This window comes from Marmota marmota, unplaced genomic scaffold, assembly GCF_001458135.2.
Source record: "Marmota marmota marmota unplaced genomic scaffold, marMar, whole genome shotgun sequence".
NCBI lineage: Eukaryota > Metazoa > Chordata > Mammalia > Rodentia > Sciuridae > Marmota > Marmota marmota.
Genome location: NW_025999900.1, coordinates 5,890,395 through 5,916,545, shown reverse-complemented (window position 1 = coordinate 5,916,545; position 26,151 = coordinate 5,890,395). Strand labels below are relative to the sequence as shown.

The following is a 26,151-nucleotide window of genomic DNA, read 5'->3' as shown; positions in this document are numbered from 1 at the left end:
CTACTATCCCCCCTCCCCTCCCCTCCCATCTTCTCTCTCTACCTCATCTACTGTAATTCATTTCTCTCTCTTGTTTTTTTCCCCTTTCCCCTCACTTCCTCTTATATGTCATTTTGTATAACAATGAGGGTCTCCTTCCTTTACCATGCAATTTCCCTTCTCTCTCTCTTTCCCTCCCCCCTCTCGACCCTGTTTAATGGTGATCTTCTTCTCATGTTCTTCCTCCCTATTCTGTTCTTACTTGCTCTCCTTATATCAAAGATGACATTTGGCATTTGTTTTTTAGGGATTGGCTAGCTTCACTTAGCATAATCTGCTCTAGGGCCACATTTATTTTATAAGCATAGAGTGGCAGGAGTTTTTTTTTTTTTTCCCCTCTTCTTCCTCCTTTATGTCTCATTCTCCCTACTCTATCCTCTAAAATCAGGTTAAATCCCTTTACTTTCAGATTTGAGTTAAATCTAACCCAAATATGAAAGTAAAGGGAGTCCTATTTGATATGACGTAGTCATTATTAGAACATTTTTCATCTTTTTGATGAGACAGTAATATTGATGCATGTTAGAGAAATGCTTTTGGTTATTAACAATAGTATACCTATCTACCTCTAATTGGCCTTTTAAAATTTATTTTAGTTCATAGAACTGAAAAATCAAGAGTTACATATAGCTCTTCAGGGCTTGGGTTGTTGGTTCAAATAATAGAATAAGGATCCAGTATCTCTATCTTTCATTTCTTAGGGTTGTTCCTTTACAATTGATTGTAGGACATCTTCTTTGCAATATTACAAGAAGGATATTCTTGGAATTGTACATATTTCTTTATTCATTTTCAGCAAAACTCCAGAATTTGTGTCCTGGTACTTCAAATAAAGTCTAAGAGACAAGACCCACTGGCTCTGACTGGTTTGAATTAAGTATTCATTGAATCAATAATGGTGACTGGTTGAAATAGTTATGCTACTTACATTAAGCTACTTTACCCAAACTACACGATTGAAGTGCAGTGTAGTATTACAAAGAGGGAATGGGAAATGGCTGCTTACGTGGAACTAACAAATGCCCATTACAAGAGGCATTTCCCAAGTCTTTTTATTTCCTGAAATAGCAAGTCGATCTGTTTGACAATAATTAGTAACTAAGTATTAAAGAATCAGTACATGGATTGTTTCATTTTCTTAAGTATAAGAAGTAGAAAATGGAGTATGGAAAGTGAAGAAGTAATAAAGAGACAAACTCTAGCTAGGCTGTAAATTCTTTATGGCTGAAACAATCTATTCATATTTGCATTTAGAAGCACTAGAGCATTAAAGGCTTTCCTTTTCTTTATTTTCTGTTACCTATTTCTTTTCATTCTTTTTTATGGATGCCAGGTACCAAGAACAAGAATATTATACTCTGACAAACTCCTCTTATTATCATTTATCAAAGAAAGTACAATAATGTTATATCTGTTAAAATAAACAATACTACTACTTAGACAGGATTATTAAACATCAATTAATAAATGAGAAGTTCTGAGTGATGCCATATGAGGACATGCAGTAAGTACAGTTTAACAGCCATTCTCAACTTGTTCCTCTAAAGAACAAAGTCCTAAAAATTTAAGGCATGCGTCATATGCAGTAAATAACTTCCCTTTGAGTCATGGTCTAACTTATCACTACTTAGTGATTTATTTTTGCCACTTTATACTCTTTAATCTGGAAATTTTTGGAATTTTCAAACTATCATTCAAAGTATATGCTTTTATATGCTTAAAAGAATATAAATACTTGAAAGTTTGATTCTAAAGATATGTAAATCATAGAATTTGCTTTAAGATTCAACTCCTTAAATGGTTGTAATGAGAACACAGTGAAGGAAAATAAATGAGATGCAAAATCATGAGGAAAAAAAATGTAGAAAGCAAGGTAAATACAAATTAAATATTAGCTTGACTAATCTATCTAGATTTTTATGACCCCAAAGTAATCCTTTAAGGGGTTATCTTAATTAAGTCAGTCTATTTATTTAAAGATTATCCATAAATTTTCCAAGAAAAAAAATTTGGAGCAACAAAATTCTTGAAAGTCATATGATCAATGCTCATTATCACAAACTACAGAATCAATGATAGCAGAGATAATTAGGCACAAGACAAACTATTATGTTACTTGATAAATTATGCTCAATGGCAGTTATACTTTCACAAGACACTGTTGAAAATCCATCAGAATAAAATAACACATCTTCCATGATATGTTATAGTCCACCTCCAAAGAGAAGAAGTAGGGTGTATATCTGCAAAATCATTAATGAGAAAGCCTTGTCTTACCCGTTCATCTGTACTGCCTGTTGCATGATGGGGATAATTGATGAGACCAGGGATGGGCTGCGCACCATGTGCCATGATAACAGCAGGACTGGTGTAGAATGGATGCTTCTAATGCACAATACATAACAATTATGAATATAGTGACAGGAAAACATGCAACTACACAAGCAAAATGACCAAAAGGAAAAATGGTAAAAACAAATGGAACAATGAGATGCCATAATTTTCTAACTACGGTAACAAAATCAGCTTAGATTTCAAATTCTATAAACGTTTTCCTTAAGACTGAAACTAATGGTACTTTTCACTTTTAGTTAAGAGTAAAAGTGAAGAAAATGTACCTATTTAACCATTTGTTCCAATAAAAAAACACACACAACTTAAATACTTACTAGTATTAAGTAAGGACTTAATAGATCATTGAATAATCTGGATATAGATCATCTTGTCTTCATTGAAGGAACCATTTGATACTTGCCTTAATAGAAACTTGGAAAGGATTTCTCTATGATTCTAATCTATATTTTCTCAATAAAAACCTAACTATGCTCATAGCCAAAATATTTGAATGACCTATAAAACTCTGCAAATTACTTCTAAAGCAATTGAATTTCAACCTTCATGCTATTAATCAATAAATAAACAATTATCATTTTTACAATTGATATGTTCCTTTCTAAAGATACTAAAGAAGATTAGGTGAATTCTACCAGGTAAGAATAACAGTGTAAGTCATTTAGTGACTTTAAAATGACTGAAGTTACTTTAAATATCTCAAAAACTGTTCAAAGAGAATTTGTAATACTTTGATATTATTCTAACAATATTTATTAGTTTATTAAGTTAAAAATGCAAATGTATTATATTCATTTTTTTCTATACCACTAGGGTAATTTGTGTGCAATATTATTTAAATAAATGTTTAGTTAAGGAACATTTGACAACTGCTTAAAAGCCTTGTGTTTAAATTTTTTTTATTAATTTTTCTCAACTGATTTCTAAAGTTTTTTAACTTGTTTTCTGCTCTGTTAAGAATATGTTAAGTTTTGATGTTTTTCATATATAAATATTATGTTTTAATATGCCCATAAAAATGATATCTTCAAAGAGTTCTTAATGTCACATTGTTTGTCATGGAAGCTAAACTTCAACAAGTGATAGTAGTATCTATAATGTCTCACAGCACAGAATAAACTTCATTGTCTTCAAGGTCTATATCGAGAAGGAAACATAGTAATAGAGTGTAATGGATATCCAGTTCTTTAGTTCTTTAGTATGCTCTAAAGAGAAGTATGGAAGAATGGGATGGAAAGAGGGATGTAATCAACACATTCACCTGGGGGTCCTCCAGATCTCTGAGCCTCTCTCTCTCTCTCTTTTTTTTTTTTTTTTCTGAGCCTCTCTTAACAGGCTTACCTTGGCAGCAATGGCTGCTGCAGTTATATGGGATGAAGAACTATCTTCTGTTGAAGCAACACCACTGTCTTTCTTCTCTTCTTCCTCTTCTTCACATTGTACCCCTTTGTCTTCTGTCTGTTTATGGGGACTCGTTGTAGGAGGAGGGGAGAGAGGAGGTGGTGGAGAAGGTAAATCTTCTAGTTCATCGTGTACCTCCTTTACTTTTACAATGGCATCACGTAAAAGGTCAATGGCATGAGGTAGAGCTGGCAGTATGAACTGAAAGCATTCCTGTCCACAAGAAGAATAAAGGAAAAAAATGAGGATGAAGCTTTTTCTACACATATAAAATGGTGTCAATCAAATTGACTCTTGATTTTGGATTTGCATTTCCTTCTATCAATTTCAAGAATGAATTACATTTAAAGCATTGCTTTTACAATGTGAAATATGAAGTAAGCATGGCATACAGTATTTTCCATAAACTAGAGAATGACTAAGCTAGTATTACAGTACTAGATAAGCACATGCTGCATTTTTTTTAAGCTAAAATCTGATACAACTTTAGGGTTTAAAAATACATCATGAGAAAGGTGAGAAAGGCAAAAGTTTTCAGTTATAGTAGGACACTAGAACTGACAACCCACAGGACGACTAGATTATTTTGTTCAGAAAATAGTCATTATGTGACTATCATAATAAAGTATAACCAGGAAACATAGTACAATATGTAAAAATAGAAATGAGCTTATATATTGACTTGCATAAAGTAAATATAATCTGCAGCTCAAGTGCTGAGATTACCTACAATGTATTACCAAAAGATAAATGTGAGAAGTTATAACCAAAACATAGAGCCAGGTATGTTGGGGAATAAGTAGAAGTATTTCTCTTTCTCATTTAAGGTAACACTATATCAACTAAGATGTAAAGAAATAACTTAAAATTTTGGAGAGATTACTGGAATACTGGAAGGCTGCCTAAACTTTTGACTTCTCTTTGTATGGCTCAATCAGTTTACTATATAATAAGAATTTAACCTTGACAAAAGGGCATTTAGGGCCTTTACTCTCAGCTTCTGGGAAGTTTCTCTAGACCCTTGGAATGACATGCCTGATAAAAAGTCTTTGCCTGGAGAATTTAGCCACCAGGCACTAAAACTCTGGATACCACCAGCTAAGGTTAGCATTCTTAGCTGGCAATACTCTGAAAGTACTATTATACACTGATGAAGGATAACATTTCCATGTCCATGACTCCAAAAGGAGAGGACAATGTAATCTCCTTGTTTGATATCTTTCTTGTATTCTTCCCTATGTACTTTTCTCCTTAGATGATTTTAATTTATATCCCTTCCCTATAAAAAATAACGATGAGTATAACAGCTCTCAGTGAGTTTTGTGAATCCTAATGAATTATTAAACCTAAGAGTGGTTTTAGGTATCTTAAATTTGCAATTGGTATCTGAAGTGAAGGCAGTCTTTTGAAGTATTCCAACTTTGTAGTTGGCTGAAGAAGATAAAAGCAATTCAACTCGATGGTCCGAAATACATTATTCTTGCCTCTAAATTTGGGTTTTTGCTGACTCATGAGTGGTGTCCAGTGGGCTGGCCATATGGTCAGGCAGAAGGGCAACGAAAACTGATCTATTAAAGAAATGTCTGCTTGGGGCATGGCCTTAAGGAAATCATTGGGGGAAATTAACAGGTGCATTAACTGATGGATATGTTAATGTTCATCAGAAGAACTTCCTTGTAAGATTAGAAGTTGATTAGAAATGGAGAATGGATATAAAGTGTAATTGCTTGATGCTGCTACCTTGGCCCATGAGATGATTGGACACTGAAGGGCTACCCCAATGTAAAGATAGGCTGAATCTAGATATAGTTGTACCCTCTGAGACAAAATGCTAAGAATTGTTTTAAGAGACTGCAGAAGGCTATGGGGCAGAATCCAATGGTTTGGGAAAGGCCCTGCATGTAACTGGCAAATCATATTGATGCAAGTGGCTGCTGGTTTACACAAAGAGATCCTAATATTTTCATCCTCAGAGTAAGAGTTTGATAGAGAATAGAATGGGCAACTGAAATATATGTTGTTTTCAGTGAGAGGAGATAAAGGTATTAAGGGCTGGTTTGTGTGTGTCTTCATGAGTACATGATCACATTCAACATAGGAAGTGGAAAATGAAGGTCCCCACTACAGAAATACTTTCGCTTTTCTGGGAAATGGGATTTGGGGAACAATGCTGGTATGACTATACTTTTTCTTTATAAGTGTACTTTTTCTTTTTCTTCCATGTTACCTCAACTTTCTTTTTTTCTACCTGATGCAGTGGTCTCAGGATCAGTATACAGCTGTAGGTACCAGAAGAGGGGATGATTCTGAAGTGAGAAAACTGTTAACTATATCTTTAAACTTTTATGTTATAATCCTTAAGGGACTAATGTTACCATCTGACCAAATTAGGTTTGAAAGAGTGCAGTTATATTGCCTAGTCGGTTACGGCAGTCTACTAGCTCTTTACCTTTATAATCGTACCCTATATGGATAGGAATGGAGTGAGTGGGAAGCATTTGCAAAACTAGCATTATTGATGACAATCTGGACCACCACGGTAATTGAACCTTGTGTTCCTTTCAAAGAAATGTTTGGGTAAAAATGGATACAAGAATGGAAGCTTAGGTGAAGAAATGCATGAAAAGGTTATGCAGTGAGGAAAACAAAAGATAACACTGGTGTCTCAAAAGAGGCTTAGAACAAAAGATGATATTGTTTCTTAGCACAACAATATCAGACACTTGAAAGGATGAAGTCATATGTTGCTAAGACCACTCCTTTTTTTAGAACCTGACACACTTGAAAATCTCAGTGGTAACACCTTGGGAGACATTTTGGTCATCCGATATGATGATAGATGAGCTCACTGTTAATTTCTGAGGAGGACTCTAGTATTGGGTCAGTATCTTTTGACTTGTTTATCTACTTCTATACTGTAATGCTGTAATAATGTCATTATTAGTAATATTGCAGTATTGAAATAGATGATCAGATGTATAGAGAAACTGAGTTAAAAATTAGTTTCCTCAGAATATAATATCAAAAGAAAATGACTGGACTAATGAAGAAGTGAAAATTAGTTCAGCTAATTTCCTTGGTATACAGTTTTGCACAAATATAGTACAAAAAGCAGTAGGTCAAGGTGGAAAATGAGTATACTACAAAAATATAAAAGTGTTTGCAATAGTCCACATTACCTCTTTCAAATCTATAAATACTGATAATATAGATGTCCAGGCTCTCTTTGATTAATGTTAATTTTTTGCTATATGAAAGCTTGGGCAAAATGCCAGTGGCAACTTGTGTAGTGAAGAACTAACATTACCTCAAGAGAGTTTGACCTTTGTTCTCAGCTACTGGGAGGTGATCCTTAGGTCCTCAGAATATCATGCTTGATAGAAGTAAAAATCCTTTGTTTGCCTGAGCCTTTGGCTACCTAACAGGGGCTTTGGGTTACAAGGGTATTGGTTTTGTCTTTGGAAGGTAATAGAGAGTATACCTTCCAAAGACATCAGTCCAATCTCTGGGAAGGGCTAAAAAACTAAAGGTTAGCCACATAGTCAGTATGTAACATCACCACCTCTGGATACCAAGAGTGCAGGTGATGATCTCTGACTGACAATATTCTATGTGTACTGTCACACATTGACACCAGGAAAATAAAGCATTCATGACTTTACCAGCAGAGGACAATAAAAACTCCACATTTGGCATTTTTCCTCTGTATTCTGTCTTACGTATTTTTTCTTTTGGTTAATTTAATTAGTATTTTTCCCTTATAATGAACTATAACTGTGAGTGTAACAAGGGTTGAGGGAGTTCTCTGAGTCTTTCTAGTGAATTATTGAAACTAAGGGTGATTTTGGGAATCCCCCAATTACTGTCAGTAATGCGGAATGCTCCAACTTTTTGGTTGGCTAACTCCCAATACTTGGTTAAAAGTCCTCACACTAAACCATAAATGTCAAGGATGCTTACCTGAGATCCTTTCTTGCTACCTGGTAGGTTAATTATGAGAGTTTTCCCTCTGATTCCACATACAGGCCTGAAAGGAAAGAAAAAGTGGATGAATACTAAATTTCAATGAATGTTTGGTTTAAATATATTCAATAACAAAAGCCAATCAAATTTTCTTTACATATAAACAACTGTTTTAGGAATAAAATCATTATAGTAAGAGATCTTCCAGTTGCTACACAAATTGGGCATTCTGGTTAATGTTTTTATAATAACAATTAGTATGGTGGATTGAAAAAAGGCACTGAATGTGGAATCAGAATAAAGAAGCTACTTTGAAGCAATTTGATTATGTTCAAATTAGCATTTTCCCCCTAATATAAGTTTTATCATATCTCATACAGTTGTAAGATTTCAATCAGTGAATAAAAGTTATCAAGTGTAGTAATATTTATGTTCAAAAGTCTAACATATAAAGCACTGAACAACTGAGTGAGATTTAGATTTGTGCTCCTGCTCAAGAAGTATAGAAGCTTTAAAGTAAAATAAGATTTTTCATAAATGAATGGCATTAGGGAAAAGGTTAGAGAGCTCAGTTACTAACAGGCTCATTGGTGGATACAGATCACTGAGAGATCATTATCAATTTCCAGTCTACATTTTAACCAATAGATTAGATAAGAACGATAAAAAGGTGGAAAAGCCCTGCAAGTCTATTGTCAAAGTTGAAGGTCTGGATTTTTGTGTGGCAGTTAGAATCATGTTCTTTGTTACTTTGATCTTGTAACATTATTTCTTTTTCATCTTTTGAAAACAAAGAAATTATGTTAATTAAAAAATTTTACAACTAATATTTTTTTAGTCATGTAAGAGAAGAGCTGTTCACATTTATTTAAAACTTTTCTTATATCTGAAAATGACTACTGAGTCACCTTTAGACTTCTTACGGAAATTCATGTTTTCATTAAAAAATTTAAGGCTTATTTTCTATCCTTTAATTTTAGTTATATTTCTTTAAAATATGCTTTTGTTCTAGCAGTCAAAATTGGATAATGTACTTTAGTTATTCTCAAAATGGCACTGGATAATTATATAGTTGTTAATATGTTTCTATTTCTTAGGAATTTTGCCTGTCTTTCCTAACCAAAGTGCTGTATTATAGCCTTTTATAATTTTGATAGCTAATTCATTATAATATCAGTAATGTGATTGGAAGGCCAACAACTTCTGGCGATTTATTGGATAAATCTAAAATTTCAGTGAAGAACTTTAGTATGCCCTCATAGAATACAATGTTCAGAAGGCTTTTAGCACTTTGCCTCCTCTAAGAATTAAAAACATTCCCATAATAGGGCTGGGGATGTAGCAGACTGGTAGAGTGTTCGTCTAGAATGCATGAGACCCTGGGTTTGAACCCCAGCACTGGGAAAAGAAAAAACAATACACACACACACACATTCATTCTCATAACAATTCTGGCATGTTATGCTCTCACCATTTCTGTAGAAGAGAGAAAAATATAATTTTTTAAAATAAAACATGATAAAATAATCTGACACGCAAAGAATTTGACTGACCCGTGGCCCTGTGAACTTTGTAATTTTACATATTAAGTTCATTCTACCTTGTGTTTCTGTAGTTTCTTTTTCAAAGTATAATGTCCATGATTTTATCCTGACAATGATGTTCTTTCTATATGTATTTTTTTTTCATTCTTTTGGCTAAGCTATGTTTTTTAAAAAATTTTTTTCTATATGTATTTTAAATTTATTGGATATTATGGAAGTTGAATTTTATTTCCAAGAAAATCATAACATCATACCACAATGTTAATAAGAAATGAAACTACAGTTAATTTTTTTTCCAACTGTTTAATTTGCAAGCTCAGATTTGTAATATTTCCAAAAATACTTCATCTTCTCTAGATTGACACCCAAAGAGCAGTGCTAATATAACCAATGGCTATATTTTGACGACTATTTCTGTGTGTTATTTATATGTGTGTGTGTGTGTGAGAGAGAGAGAGAGAGAGATAATGACAGGTTTTGCTACACAGTAGGAGAAATTATTTCTGTTGTTCAATTTTTTGGCCTTTTATTTTGCCAAAATTAAATTTGTCATTTTTCATTCTCTGTGAATTCCCTGATCTCTTTAAGTGTTTACAAACTAATTATGAAATGTGCTTTTTTATTTCTGGGATGCTCAGAGTCTATGAAAGACAAAAGTACATCATCTTTATATAACATTTCATGGTTAATAAAGTATTTTTACATGAACTATCATATTTAATAATATAAAATAAAAGCACTAGAGTCTTAAAAATAGTCCAGTATTTACTAAGCATTATGTGATAAACAATTAAGGAATTTATAAATGTAATACAGAACATTAAAATACATAAACAAATAGCTACAACACAAGATAGTAAGTGATGATAGAAACTGGTATAAAGTTCAATGAGTTCAAAAATAATAGCAGTGCATTTATAGCATGAGATAGGACTTTAGAGAAAAGGGGGCATTTGAGCAGCTTTATAAAGGAAAGTTACTCCAACAGGTAAGGAATGATAGGGGGAAGGGCAAGAAAAAGAAAGTAGCTATGTGTGGGGAAAAAATTAAAAAGTACAAAGGAAAAAAAGCACCAAGTGCATTTTGAGTATCACTCTTTCAATTGGCAAGAGTGCATTATACTTATGGAGGAGTAATGTGAAACAGGAAAAGAGAAAACACGTTGTAGTCTGGTAGATCAGTAATGTTTCAATGTGTAGTCTCTGAATGACCATAATATACATAACTTGGGAACTTGGAAATGCAAAATCTTCCACACTGTCCCTACCTCTTCCTCTCTGTTACTGATCTATGGGGTAAGAAGCTATGGGGTTGGGATCTAGTAGGCTGTATTTTAACAAGCTGTCTGGTTGATTCTGATCCATGTTAAAGTTTGAAAACTACTTTGATAGACTGCTTGAATTTTGATACTAGTTACTATCAGTGTGATCCTGGATTAATCACTGAACTTCTCTACTCCTTAGTTTTTAAAACCTAAATTATTGAAAGGAGTAACATAGTCTCTTAAATATAATGTATGCAGTAGGTAGTATATAACTGGCCTGTCTTCTCTCAAAAAGTACACTGGGATTAGACAGTGGAAGACAAATTCGCTGTAAGAAGCTAGAATATATTCTTAAGGCACTGGGAACATTGATGGATTCTGCTCAATATTATTAAGAACTATTTCAGGAATAATAGTATAAGATGAACTGAAAGGGGGAAACACATGATGTAAAGGAAAGAAAATCTAATAATGCAAAACATTAAATATAAGTTGAATGAATTTTGGTTCATGTTCTCTGAGATATCTATTTCAGCATGTTATGCTCTCACCATTAAACAATGATTTGTTCTTTTCTCCCTTCTGTTTTTTTAAATTTTCCCTTCCTTTTTCACAGTGGGTGAGATGTGGAGGAACTTTTCTTTTAGTCAGTAATATTATGGCAATTCAACTAGGATGACATGTAAATAATGTAGCACATAACATTTATGTGTTACTGACTGCTATGTACTTACATATTATTTTCATATTATTCTCATAGTAGCCCCATGAAGTTGGTATTGATTCCAACTTTATAAATGAGGAAACAGTATGAATTTGACCATGGTAACAGTTAAATGTACAACTGGGATAAGAACTTTTCCAAAATATGATGTAATAAAATTACTGCCTTTCAGGAAATCAGTTCCTCTTGAAATCAGTGTATCTTACTCCCTCCCTCACTCCCTTCCTCCTTTCTCTCTCTTGTTCTTTCTATGTTTTTTAAAAAATCTTTAAACTTTACTCCTTTCAGGTAGACTGAATTAAAAATGAAAAGGAGTTGAATTGTAAATTTAACAGTAGACTGGTTATATGAAGAAATAATCCAGTATATGACTTCAGATGCAACCAGAGCTGGATAAATAGATTATTAAACCAAATAATTTGGGCTTAAATTTTTAGTGAAATGTTTAGAGAAAGAGAAATAAAATAAAACTACCCACCAAGTCCCATCTCAATAAAGTCATCTCTCATGTGCATTATCTTCTAAATTTTTCACATGTAAATATAAGTAACCATCATCTTGGATAGAGATGTTACTTGCTTTTTAGTTCTAGTTTTTAGATAATTTTTTCCATTTCAGATTTTTCTGATATAGAAGACTAAAAATGGCACTTTTGTCAGAATTGTAGTTAGGATAGCATACACCTTAGTCAATGAAAAACTGAAGCATATTTGCCAAAATTTATACTTGCAAACTTCAGATATTAAAAAGAAAATAGAAGTAAGATATAAATTTTTCTTTTTTAGATATCTTCATTTACTATTTTATTTCTTATTTTTATTTTTTTAAGATACATATTTTTATGTATTTCCTTTGAAAGGGTTTCAGTTTCTTTAAACATCAAATTATAGGAGGCATGAACACCTAATATATTCAATATTAAATGTCCATGTAGAAGAAATTTTTAAAAGCAAAATAAAGAATATATTAAAATCAGTCAACTAGGCTAGTGCAAAAGCCTGAGTAATAGTTTTAATTGTCAGTAATTTTATTATAAATTCATCTAGTTCATTCAATAAATAGTTATTGAGTACTTTCCATGGGGGCTAGGCAGTGTTAGGTAATGGGGCTACAAAAATAAAACAGTCTTGCCCCGGGGGAATTTACAGATATACAGAAAAGTATCAATAAGTGTTAATATGCTTAAATAAATACTACAGGCATATTACTGCAAAAATACTAAGGGAAAAATGGGAAAGGCATTTTAGCTATATGTGAGGGAGGGTTGGGTGGCTAGGGAAACTTCTAATAAGAAAGGAATATATAAGCTAAACCTTGTAGGTGTTACAGAGATGGAAAATAAGAAGTACACTTTCAGGCTGAGAAAATGGCATGTACCAAGGATCCAGAAGCTAGCAAGAGAACAACCTTATGTGCGTGGTAACAATAAATATGGGTGGAAGATACTGTTAAAAAAAAAAAGGCAAATTAAATGTTGAGAGCCACTGCCAGTCAGAATGATGCCTGGCATTTGCCAGAGGGAATGTTTGAAAGGTGATGCCAGCGAACCATTGAGATGATGATTTGAGTTAAGCTATATATAATTGCTGTGATGCTGGATTGATTGTATTGTATATTTGACCTTTACTGTCAGGCAATGGGGCTGCTCTTGCTGCCTCAGGCACTGGCTATTTTCCAGTTCTCCCAGGGATTCCCGGAGAGTTCCCATTGGTTGGGAAGTGCGAGAGGAGGGATTTCTGGTTGGGGTGTGGTGTGTCCCTGGAGAAAGCTGTGTGCGTGGCTTCAAGGGAGTGTGGAGAATAAAGGAGTTCCTGTTTTGAACCTACAAGGCTGTGTGGCTGCTGGGTTATTTTGTGCCCAGCCAGACTTCGGCAATTAAATAGGCCTTGGAAAGTAATCTTAAAGTATTCAGTTTTTATCCATAAACTATATCCACAGCAGAACATGAAATTTCACTGAAGAGTTCTGATCAGAGAAATAACAAACTATCTGTATTTCCAAGAAATATTTCTGACTGCAATATGGAAAACTGACTGGGGAAGTCCAAGTCAGGAAACCAGGAAATCAGTTAATAGGTGAAATAATATAAGAGGTGAATTAGGTTGGTTACAAACACAATGAAGCAAAGTAGGCAGGTTATCGTTAAGTGTATTCTGATATACAGAATACAATGTGTTGGGTACCTTTTTCTCCAAAAATACTTTTGGCAATTTTAATACATAAAGAATAATTTTTAACAAAGGGAACATTTTGAGGAAAACTAGTACTGATCTAGATTTGTAGTATATTTATAGCATATTCTATATTAAGCTTGATCATAACAGGTATGGGTGTAAAAATATAAAAAAGTATTAACTAAAAAAATTTTTATTAAGTATTAAATAAAAAATGTATAAAATATACACAATAACAATAAAAACTTACTGATATGCCTACCATCTAGGTGAAGAAACAGACTATAACTGAAATCCCAAAACACTACTTGGTGCCTTGCTTAGATTTCAACTCCCTTCTTCCCCAGATAACTATTATCCTGAGTTTCAAACCTATTATCTTCTTACTTAATTTTAGCAGCATTATTGATATAATTAGGACACAATTAATGGATTTAAACTGTACAATTCAATGGTATGTAAAGTATATACATAGTTGAGTAACCATTACCATGATCAGTTTTAAAATATTTTCATCACTCCTGACAAAAATACCACAGCCATTAGAATTCACTTCACATTTTATTCCAACCCTCAACCACTAATCTACATTCTGTCTTTATAGATTTGCCTATTCTGAACCTTTAACATAAATGGAATCATATGTGACTTTTTGTGACTGGCTTATTTTACTTAGCATAATGTTTTCAAGGTTCATCCATGTGGAATGCACATCAGTCATTTGCTTACTTAAATTAAAAAACCCCCAAATTTCCTTTTCTTGGTGACAGGGTCTTGTTTATATTGCCCGGGGTTGGTCTTGAATGTTTGGGCTCAAGCAACCCTTCTGCCTTAGCTTCCTAAGCCAGGACTATACTACAGGCATGCACCATTACAACTGGCACTTAAGCATACTTTTGCACACATGTTAATCAAAACATATTGTTCAGTTTAGCATGTTTTAAAAATTTATACAAAAGAAATCATACTGTATATGTTACATAACTGATTTGCTTACTCAATACTGTGTTTGAGATTCCTCCTTCCTGATGTGTGCAAAGCTATAGAACATTTTCACTGTTGTATACCATTCCATTGTCTGGCTATACTTTATTTCATTTATCCATTTTTCTTTTCTTTTTTTCTTAAATACATTTTTTAGTTCTCAATGGACCTTTAATTTGTTTATTTATATGTGGTGCTGAGAATCGTACTCAGTGCTTCATACATGCTAGGCAAGAGCTCTACTACTGAGTCACAACCCCAGCCCCTTATCCATTTTTCTTGATGGACATTTGTTTTCATTTGCTGCTACTATAAACAATGTTGCTATTAACATTGCTTTATATTTCACGTCAGGCTTTCATTAGGATAATGTTCTTCAAATTATTGATCATAAATAATTAATAAGGTGGTATTATGGTTTGAATGTGTTCCCCCCACAAGCATGTTGCATTAATCCCTAATGCAACAATGTTGGGGAGGGGGAGCTAAAGGGAGGTACTACTTGATGAACCCAGCCTAATTCCATCTTAAGATTGGGAGCCAACTCCTCACAAAGTCATGAAAAGTTAATTTCTGTTTTACTATAAATCACTGCAATTTCTAAACTTGCTTGGAATGCCTGCTCATGCCTTGAACTCACCCATGCCTGGTTTTCCCTGACCAGATAACAACTCTCTCTGAAACCTTAGTAGCGCCTCATAAATTCTGGCTTTTCCTGACCAGATAACAACCCTCTCTGAAATCCTAATGATGCCTCATAAATTCTGATGTTGGGATCTAAATTTACTCCCTAAGTGCTGAACCATTTAGACCATTAACCTACTACCTTAATGGTCTATGTATTATGCTTGTCAAAATCCTGTTTTCTGTAAGTTCTCAAGACACCCCACTTTTATAACTTTTGTGCTATAAAACTGTGATCCTTGAGAGCTGGAGTACTGTTCTCTAACGGAAGGATTTCGGGAGAGACAGTCCAGGCAGGTCAGAATTACACGCTTGCTTTAATTTGATCTGAAATTGGGGTTGGTGGTCTTTTCTTTGTGTTGTGGTTTAACATTAATGAATTCTCCATCCTCATGAATGGATTATGGGTGATTATAAAAGGGCTTTTTGGTTATGAGCTCAATCTCCAATCTCTGTCATGCATGCTCTTTTACACTTCCACCATTTGCTGTGGAATGACACAGTAAAAATATCCCAGTTTGATGTGGGCCCCCTGATTTTGGACTTATCAGCTTCTACAACTGTAAAAAATAAATTACTGCACTATATAAACTCCCCATTCTCAGATATTGTTATGGCAGCACAACATGAATTTAAGACAGGTAGAAAACAAACCAGAAAGTATCAAAAAGCCTTCCTTAAAGTTACGAAAGTATTGTGTCATAAATTTGTGAGCTCTGTATATACCCACATGTGGTGTATATGCTTAAACACACATACACACACACACACACACAAACACAAAGACATGAATATATGCATGTGTGTGGGTACTAGGTTAAGATGTGAAATATATTTGGTCAAAAGTTTGAAAGCTACTGTTCTAGGGTATCTAGATAGAAGTAAAACTTATGAGTCATAGGAATAGGCAGATGGGCAGCTTTAATACATAAAAGCAAATAGTTTTCCATAATGTTTACCAATTTATATTCTTATCAGCACTGCTGCTACCTGTTCTTGATATTGCTTGAGCTGCTTTTAAAAAAATGTATTTTGGAGTCTTGTTAAGGAAGCCGGTTCCTATTATGACATGTTAAAGTGTTAGGCCTCTATTTTCTTCTAGCAGTTGCAGGGGGTAGGGTTTCTGGTCTAATTTCTAGTTCGATGAACCAAGAAAAGCCCAGGACCAGATGGATACACAGCTGAGTTCTACAAAACCCATAAAGAAGAACTAATACCAATACTCTACAAATTATTTCGTGAAATAGAAAAAGAAGGAGCATTTCCAAACTCATTTTATGAGGCCAATATCACCCTGATTCCAAAAACAGGTAAAGACACAACAAAGAAAAAAAATTAGACTAATATCTCTAATGAACATAGATGCTAAAATTCTGGCAAATCAAATAGAAAAACATATCAAAAAGAGAGTGCAACATGATCAAGTTGGAATCATCACAGGGATGATGGGTACTAGGTTAAGATGGAAACCAATAAATGTAATTCACCACATCAATAGACTTAAAGATAAGAATCATATGATCATCTCAATAGATGTAGAAAAAGCATTTGACAAAATACAGCACACCGTCATGTTCAAAACACTAAAAAATCTAGGGATGACAGGAACGTATCTAGGCATCTTAAAGGCTATCTATGCCAAACCTCAGGCCAACATCATTCTAAACAGAGAAAAATTGAAGGCATTCCCTCTAAAAACTGGGAAAAGGCAGGGATACCCTCTTTCACCACTTCTATTCAACATAGTTCTTGAAACACTGGCCAGAGCAATTAGAAAGATAAAAAAAATTAAAGAGATACAGATAGGAAAAGAAGAACTCAAATTAGCACTATTTGCAGATGATATGATTCTATAGCTAGAAGACCTAAAAAGTTCTACCAGAAAACTTCTAGAACTAATAAATGAATTAGGCAAAGTAGCAGGATTTAAAATCAAAAACCCATAAATGAAAGGCATTTCTAATCAGTGACAAATCCTCTGACAGGGAAATAAGGAAAACTACCCCATTTACAATAGCCTCAAAGAAACAAAAAGAAGTTGGATCCAGGATGGCAGAGGAGAGGAGGTACTGTTTCTGGCTGCTCTGTGGAATTAAACCAAGAAAACAGGAGGCATCTCCACAAGGTGTCACCTAGATGAAATACAACATCTCAGAGCATTTGACAAGACCCCTATACAGTGGATTTTCACAGAAACCATCAGAGCTACGAACACCTGTGCAGAAATCAGAGTGTCTATATTCCAATAAGACTTTGGACTCCGGACACAAAGCCTGCAGTTTTAGCGCACACATGGCTCTCAAGCAGCGTACCAGAATCACATAGTCAGCTCCGCGCCGCTCCCACGCAGGCCACATGGCTGCAATCTAGCTAAAGGACAAAGCCATCCTAGATCCTCCTGCCTCACCAGACAGCTTGGCACTGGAAGTAGTCCGACTCCATCTTGGAAAACCTCTCTAGCCATTTTGGTGGGCGTGGCTATCAAATGGGACCTCCATTTGAGAAGTATATTGTCCTACATCCGACCTCCAGTTCATTGGCCACCGCCAGAAACTATAAACCTTTTTATGAAACTAATTATGATATTTTAAATAATAATTGAACCCAACATTTCTGGACATTGAGACTAAACTGTAAATGTTTTAATAACAATAATTTGTTCATTAGGATCTGTTCACATTGTCCTTCCCCACAAAGGAGGGATCATGGAACCATACAAGAGCACTACAAATATATAAGGTAAAAACAATAACACACCAGTCACATAGAGGTGGGAAAAAAAAGAAATGTGAGCAACATGAAAAGACAAGGAAAGAAAGTACCACAAATAATTCAAGACAACACATCATCAAAAGAATTGACAGCTACATCAGAAAGAATTTTAGAGAAAGATTTAAGACATTAGAGAACAAATACAGGCAGTGAAAGATAACTTTGACAATGAGCTAAATAAACAAATCCAAGAAGCAAAAGATCAAATGAACAGGGAGATAGAGGCGATTCAAACAAACAAACAAACAAACAAACAAATAAACAACAACAACAACAACAAAAAACCAAACAGAAATCCTTGAAATAAAAGAAATAATAAATCAAACTAAAAACTCAAAGGAGAGCATCACCAATAGAGTAGACCACTTAAAGATAGGACATCAGATAATGAAGATGATACACTTTATCATCTTGAAAAGAATGTAAACAGCACAGTGAAAATGATAAGAAACCACAAGCAGAATATCCAAGAAATATGGGATGGCATAAAAAGACCAAATTTAAGAGTTATTGGGATACAGGAAGGCATAGAAGTACAAACCAAAGGAATGAACAATCTGTTTAACAAAATAATATCAGAAAACTTTCCAGATATGAAGAATGAAACAGAAATCTATATCCAGAAGCCTACAGGATGCCAAATATGCAAAATCACAACAGATCCACACCAAGACACATTATAACGAAAATGCCCAACATACAGAATAAGGAGAGAATTTTAAAAGCTACACGAGAAAGGAATCAGATTACATATAGGGGTAAACCAATTAGGATAATGGGAGATTTTTCAACACAGACCCTGAAAGAAGATCCTGGAACAACATATTTCAAGCTCTGAAAGATAATGAGTGCCAACTAAGAATCTTGTATCCAGCAAAATTAAGCTTCAAATTTGAAGATGAAATAAAAACCTTGCACGATTAGTAAAAGTTAAAAGAATTTATTGCTAGAAAATTGGCACTACAAACATCCTTGGCAAAATACTTCATGAAGAGGAAATGAAAAACAACAATGAAAACCAGCAGAGGAAGGTAGCACACTAAAGGAAAAACTAATCAAAGAAGAAAACCAAGTCAAGTTAAATAACAAAAATAAACAAATATGGCTGGAAATGCAAATCATGTCTCAACACTAACCCTAAAAGACAATGGCTTAAACTCACCAATCAGAAGACAGGCTAGCAGACTGGATTAAAAAAAGATCCAACAATATGCTGCCTACAGGAGACTCATCTGTTTGGAAAAGACATACCCAGATTGAAGGTGAAGGGTTGGGAAAAAAAATCATAACACTCACATGGACTACGGAAGCAAGCAGGGGTTTCCATACTCATATCAAATAAAGTAGACATCAAGCCAAAATTAATCAAAAGGGATAAAGATGGACATTACATACTGCTCAAGGGAACAATACGCCAACAAGACATAACAATCATAAATATATATGCCCCAAACAATGGTGCAGCTATGTTCATCAAATAAATTCTTCTCAAGTTCAAGAGTCAAATTGACTACAACACAATAATCATGGGTGACTTTAACACATCTCTCTCACCACTGGATAGATCTTCCAAACAAAAGTTGACTAAAGAAACTATAGAGCTCAATAACACAATTAATAACTTAGACTTAACAGGACATATATAGAATATTTCAACCAGTATCAAGTGGATACACTTTCTTCTCAGCATCACATGGATCTTTCGCTAAAATAGACCATATACTATGCCACACAGCAACTCTTAGCAAATACAAAAAAGTAGATATACTACCATGTATTTTATCAGATCATAATGGATTGAAATTGGAAATCAACAACAAAATAAAAAATGAAAATTTATGCATCACATGGAGACTGAACAATATGCTACTGAATGAACAATGGGCTACAGAAGACAGAAAGGAGGAGATTAAAAAATTCTTAGAGGTAAATGAGAACACAGACACAACATATGGAAATCTCTGGGACACTATGAAAGCAGTACTAAGAGGAAAGTTTATTGCATAGAGTTCATTCCTTAAAAGAAGAAAAAGTCAACAAATAAATAACCTCACACTACATCTCAAAGCCCTAGAAAAAGAAGAACAAATCAGCAGCAAAAGCAGTAAAAGGCAAGAAATAATTAAAATCAGAGCTGAAATCAATGAAATCGAAACAAAAGAAACAATTGAAAAAAATGACAAAACTAAAAGTTGGTTCCTTGAAAAAAGAAATAAAATTGATAGACCCTTAGCCACACTAATGAAGAGAAGGCGAGAACTCAAATTACTAGCATAAGTGAAGAAAAAGGCAATATCACAACAGACAATACAGAATTACAGAAGATAATTAGAAAGTACTTTGAAACCTTATACTCCAATAAACTAGAAGACATTGAAGGCATAGATAAATTCCTTAAGTCATAAGATCTTCCCAGATTGAGCCAGGAAGATATACACAACTTAAATAGATCAATAGCAAGTGAGAAAACAGAAGAAGAAGAAAAAAAACGAAGAAAAGCCCAGGTCCGGATGGATACACAGCTGAGTTCTACAAGACCTTTAAAGAAGAACTAATACTAATACTCTTCAATTTATTTCAGGAAATAGAAAAAGAGGGAGCACTTCCAAACTCATTCTATGAGGCCAATATCACCCTGATTCCAAAACCAGTCAAAGACACTTCAAAGAAAGAAAACTTCAGACTAATATCTCTAATGAACATAGATGTAAAAATTCTAAGTAAAATTCTGGCAAATCGAATACAAAAACATTCAAAAGGATTGTATACCATGATCAAGTGGGATTCATCCCAGGGATGCAGGGTTGGCTCAACATACAGAAAAGCAATAATGTAATTTATCACATCAATAGACTTAAAGATAAGAATCATATGATCATGTCTATAGATGCAGAAAAAGCATTTGACAAAATACAGCACCACTTTAAGTTCCAAACACTAGAAAAACTGGGGATAATAAGAACATATCTCAACATCGCAAAGGCTATCTATGCTAAGCCTCAGGCCAACATCATTCTAAACAGAGAAAAATTGAAGGGATTCCCTCTAAAATCTGGAACAAGACAGTGATGCCCTCGTTCACCACTTCTATTCAACATAGTTCTTGAAATACTGGCCAGAGCAATTAGACGAAAGAAATTAAAGGGATATATATAGGAAAAGAAGAACTTAAATTAGCACTATTTGCTGATGATATGATTCTATATCTAAAAGACCCGAAAAAACTCCACCACAAAACTTCTAGAACTAGTAAATGAATTCAGCAAAGTAGCAGGATATAAAATCACTACTCATAAATCAAAGGCATTTCTGTATATTAGTGACAAATCCTCTGAGAAGAAAATGAGGAAAACTACTCCACTCACAATAGCCATTAAAAAAAAAGGGGGGTACTTGGGAATCAACAAAAGAGGTGAAAGATCTATACAATGAAAACTACAAAACCCTAGAGAAAGAAATCAAAGAAGACCTTAGAAAATGGAAGGATCTACCTTGCTCTTGGATAGGCAGAATTAATATTATCAAAATGACCATACTACCAAAAGCACTATACAGATTTAATGCAATTCCAATAAAAATCCCAATGGCATTCCTCATAGAAATAGAAAAAGCAATCATGAAATTCATCTAGAAGAATAAGAGACCCAGAATAGCTAAAGCAATCCTTAGCAGGAAGAGTGAAGCAGGTGGTGTCACTATACTAGACCTTAAACTATACTACAGAGCAATAGTAACGAAATCAGCATGGTTTTGGCAGGAAAAACAGACTGGTGGACCAATGGTACAGAATAGATGACATAGAGACTAACCCACAAAATTACAATTATCTTATATTAGACAAGGGTGCCCAAAACATGCACTGGAGAAAAGATAACATCTTCAATAGACAGTGCTGGGAAAACTGGAAATCCATATGCAACAAAATGAAATTAAACTCCTATCTCTCACCATGCACAAAACTTAACTCAAAATGCATCAAGGACCTAGGAATTAAACCAAAGACTCTGCATCTAATAGTAGAAAAAGTAGGCCCTACTCTACATCATGTGGGATTAGGCCCGAATTTCCTTAATAAGATTCTAATAGTGTAAGAATTTAAACCAAGAATCAATAAATGGGATGAAATCAAACTAAAAAGTTTTTTTTTTCTCAGCAAAATAAACAATCTGTGAGGTGAACAGAGAGCCTACATCCTGGGAGCAAATATTTACCTCTCACACATCAGATAGAGCACTAATCTCTAGGGTATATAAAGAACTCAAAAAGCTAAGCACTACCAAAACAAATAACCCAATCAACAAATGGGCCCAAGACCTGAACAGACACTTCTCAGAAGAGAATATACAATCAATCAACAAATATATGAAAAAATGCTCATTATCTCTAGCAATCAGAGAAATGCAAATAAAAACTACTCTAATATTTCATCTCACTTTAGTTAGAATGGCAGCTATTATTAAGACAAACAACAGTAAGTGTTGGCGAGGATGTAGGGGAAAAGGCACACTCATACATTGATGGTAGACTGCAAATTGGGGCAGCCAATATGGAAAGCAGTATGGAGATTCCTTGGAAAACTGGGTATGGAACCACCATTTGACCCAGCTAATCCTCTCCTCGGATTATACCTAAAGGACTTAAAAACCACATACTACAGGGACACAGCCACATCAATGTTTACAGCAGCACAATTCACAATAGCTAAATTGTGGAACCAACCTAGATGCCTTTCAGTAGATGAACGATTAAAAAATATATGGTACATATACAGAATGTAATATTATTCAGCAATAAAAGAGAATAAAATATGGCATTTGTAGGTAAATGGATGGAGATGGAGAATATAATGCTAAGTGAAGTTAGCCAATTTCCAAAAAACAAATGCTGAATGTTTTCTCTGATATAAGGAGGCTGATTCATAGGGGGTTTGCCAGGGGGAGCATGGGAAGATTAGAGGAACTCTTGATAAGGCAAAGGAGTGAGAGGGGAAGAGAGAGGGCATGGAGGTAAAAGATGGTGGAATGAGATGGATATCATTACCGTAAGGACATGTATGAAGACACACTTACACATTGTTGGTGGTACTGCAATTTAATATAATCACTCCAGAAAGTGAGGCAATATGAAGATTTCCCCCAAACACTAGGAATGGAACTACCATATGACCCAGCTATCCCACTCCTTGGTATATATTCAAAGAGTTTTAAGTCAGCATACTACAGGGATGCAACCACTTGAATGTTTATAGCAGTACAATTCACAATAGCCAAGCTATGGAACCAAACTAGGTGCCCTTCTACAGATGAATGGAAAAAGAAAATGCGGTATATGTACATAAGGGAGCATTATTCATCCATAAAGAATGAAATTATAGCATTTTCCAGTAAATGGAAGAAACTAGAGACTACCATGTTAAGTAAAATAAGCCAGTCCCCAAAATTCAAAGGTCAAATGTTATCTGTGATATGTGGAAACTAATTTAAAAAAATAAAAAAAGAAGAAAATAGAGAGTACAGAATGAAAGAAAAATAAGAGTGGAGATCAGTCGAGTAGATAAAAGGGATTGAGGGAGAAGAAGGTGGTACAGAATAGAGGGAGACCAGTTGAATGAATCTGACTGATATTTTGTATGTACATACATGAATATAGTACAGTGAATCTCAATATCAAGCATATCCACAAGAAACTAATTAAAATAAAACAAACAACAACTACATATTATAGAAAGATCAGTAGAATAGATGGAGAAGAGAGGGGGGAGGGGAAGTGCTGTGAGCTGAATTAGCGCAATTATAGTCCATGCTTTTGTGATTATGTGAAAATGTATCCCAGTGTTAACTAAAACTAAAAAGAATCAATAGAAATTTAAAAAGTAGGGGCTGGGTTGTGACTCCGAAGTAGAGCACTTGCCTAGCATGTGTGAGGCACTAGGTTTGATTCTCACCTCATATAAAAAATAAAATAAAGGTTCATTGACAACTAAAAATATTAAAAAAATAGTTTTTTTAAAAATTAAAAGAATGTACAGATAACATTGTACTTAATGTAAAAGACTCCACATTTTCCCCCTAAGATCAGGAAATAGGCACAGATGTACATTCTCATCATGGCTATGCAGCATAGTTCCAAAAGTTACAGCCCCCAGCACAAGGAAGAGAATAAAAGACATACAAATAAGAAAGGAAATATGAAGAGCAGATGAGACCCGGGTCATTGGCTGATCCTGCAGTGTCAGTAAAAGCCAAGCCTGGGAAATAATCCTTGTCAAAAAGGTAAGGATGTTAACAACCTTGACACTTGGCTATGATGCTAACTAACAGTTATCAGGCATTCCACTACAATTGGCTTCCTGGGTGCTTCCTAGAACTGTAACAGCAGGATAGCCACAAAATTGTTTCTATCTCTGTAACTTTTTAGTGCACAAAGAAGCCTCTAGATAACTCATAAGCCTTGAACAATTTATAATGCCCTATAGTTAACTTCCTGATTATGTGACCCTACATAATAAACTTGTGGAGCTAGTTCTGGGTCACTGTTCCTCCATCAGAGTGCAGTGTCTCACCTGGCCACAGCTTTACTTAAAAATGTCTCTCTGTTTTCTTTGTGTGTTTTTCTCCATCTCCAGTTGCCCCTACTCGAGATCTTCTGTTGATGCTGCACAGGTTGCAGCAAGGAAGAACTAAAACTAGCCCATTTTCAGATATAGAAATTTCTAAAGAATAAAAGCAAACAAGCAAGCAAAAAGAAAACAAAAACCAAACAAGCAAACAAAAACCAACAAACACACAAGCCCTAAGAACAAACCCTCCTAAAACTAGTACTATCAGGTAAGAAAGCTAAACTATGAATATCCAATGAAATATATAGTAGCAATGACTATGTGATGGACACTGAAATTAAAAATGCCACTTAATAATGATTCAAAGCAAAATAAAATACATATGTGTAACTCTTAAGAAAAAAAATACAGAAAGTGTGTGCTTAAAACTGAAAAATACAGATTAAAGAAATGAAAGACAGGGCTGGGGTTGTGGCTCTGTGGTAGACCGCTTGCCTAGCATGTGTGAGGCCCTGGGGTTCAGGTGTGGTGGCACACGCCTTTAATCCCAGTGGCTTAGGAGGCTGAGGCAGGAGAACTGAGAGTTCAAAGCCAGCCTCAGCAAAAGTGGGGTGCTAAGCAACTCAGTGAGACCCTGTCTCTACATAAAATACAAATAGGGCTGGGGATGGGGCTAAGTGGTCCAGTGCCACTGAGTTCAACCCCTCCCATAAACACACACACACACACACACACACACATACACACACACACACACACACACACACACACACTTTTAACCCATTAAACAGTTGATGGACATTTGTGTTCTACTTTTTAGTTTATTTGAATAATGTTGCTATGGACATTGATGTACAAATATCTATTAGAGTACTTGTTTCCAACTTTCTTGGATATTCTCCAAAAGGTGGAATTGCTGGCTCATGTGGTTATTCGACGCTTTTTTTTTGTTTGGTTTTTGGAAATGCCATATTGTTATACCATTTTACACTATCATGAGTGATAAATAAGATTTACAATTTCTCCACAGCTTCTTTAACACTTGTTGTTTTATTTTTTCAAATATCACCATGCTAATGGATGTAAAGTGGTTTACCATTGGGGGCGTTGAAGATCTTTTTAGATGCTTATCTGTCCTTTGTACGGTTTCAGAAAATATATGTTCAAGTTCTCTGCTCATCCCCCCAGTTTTTCATTGGTGCATTATAATTACACATAATAGTGGGATTTGTTGTTACATATTCATATATGACATGATAAGACAATTTGATTAATATTGTTCCACAATATTTCTATTTTCCCTCTCCTCCATTCTCCAGTCTCTTTCTTCTACTCTCTCCCTTCAATTTTCATGAGACACCCCCCCGCCTTTCTTTTCCTTTCCCCCACTAGCTTCCACATGTGAGAAAACATATGACCCTTAACTTTTTGCATAGCGGTCATACTAATTTATAATTCCAACAACAAGGTAAAAGTATTATTCCCCCACCCCATCCTCTCCAGCATTTGTTATTATTTGTATTCTTGATGGGTGCTTTTCTAACTGGAATGAGATAAAATTTCAGTGTAGCTTTGATTTGTATTTTCATAATTGCTAGAGATGTTGAATATTATTTCCATGTATTTGTTGGACATAATACAATGTAGTTCATTTACCCATTTATTGATTATTTGTTTTTTGGTAGTGTTTT

General features: G+C 34.5%; 1 protein-coding gene across 19 annotated transcripts in view; it reads right to left on the bottom strand.

Annotated features, from left to right (window-relative positions):
• The window catches only part of Gphn (gephyrin), a 625,252-nt gene that overhangs the window by 265,872 nt on the left and 333,229 nt on the right, over positions 1–26,151 (bottom strand). For 11 of the 19 annotated variants that reach the window (XR_007345755.1, XM_048798535.1, XM_048798523.1 and 8 more), the window contains 3 exons: positions 7,753–7,819; positions 3,733–4,005; positions 2,317–2,424 (listed from right to left, as the gene is read on the bottom strand). Coding sequence is in view for 18 of the 19 variants with exons in the window: in XM_048798535.1 (XP_048654492.1) it covers positions 2,317–2,424; positions 3,733–4,005; positions 7,753–7,819 (448 nt within the window). In the remaining variant the exon portion in view is untranslated. The remainder of the gene's footprint in view (positions 1–2,316; positions 2,425–3,732; positions 4,006–7,752; positions 7,820–26,151) is intronic. The other 8 variants (XM_048798536.1, XM_048798527.1, XM_048798540.1 and 5 more) reach the window with 1 other exon arrangement.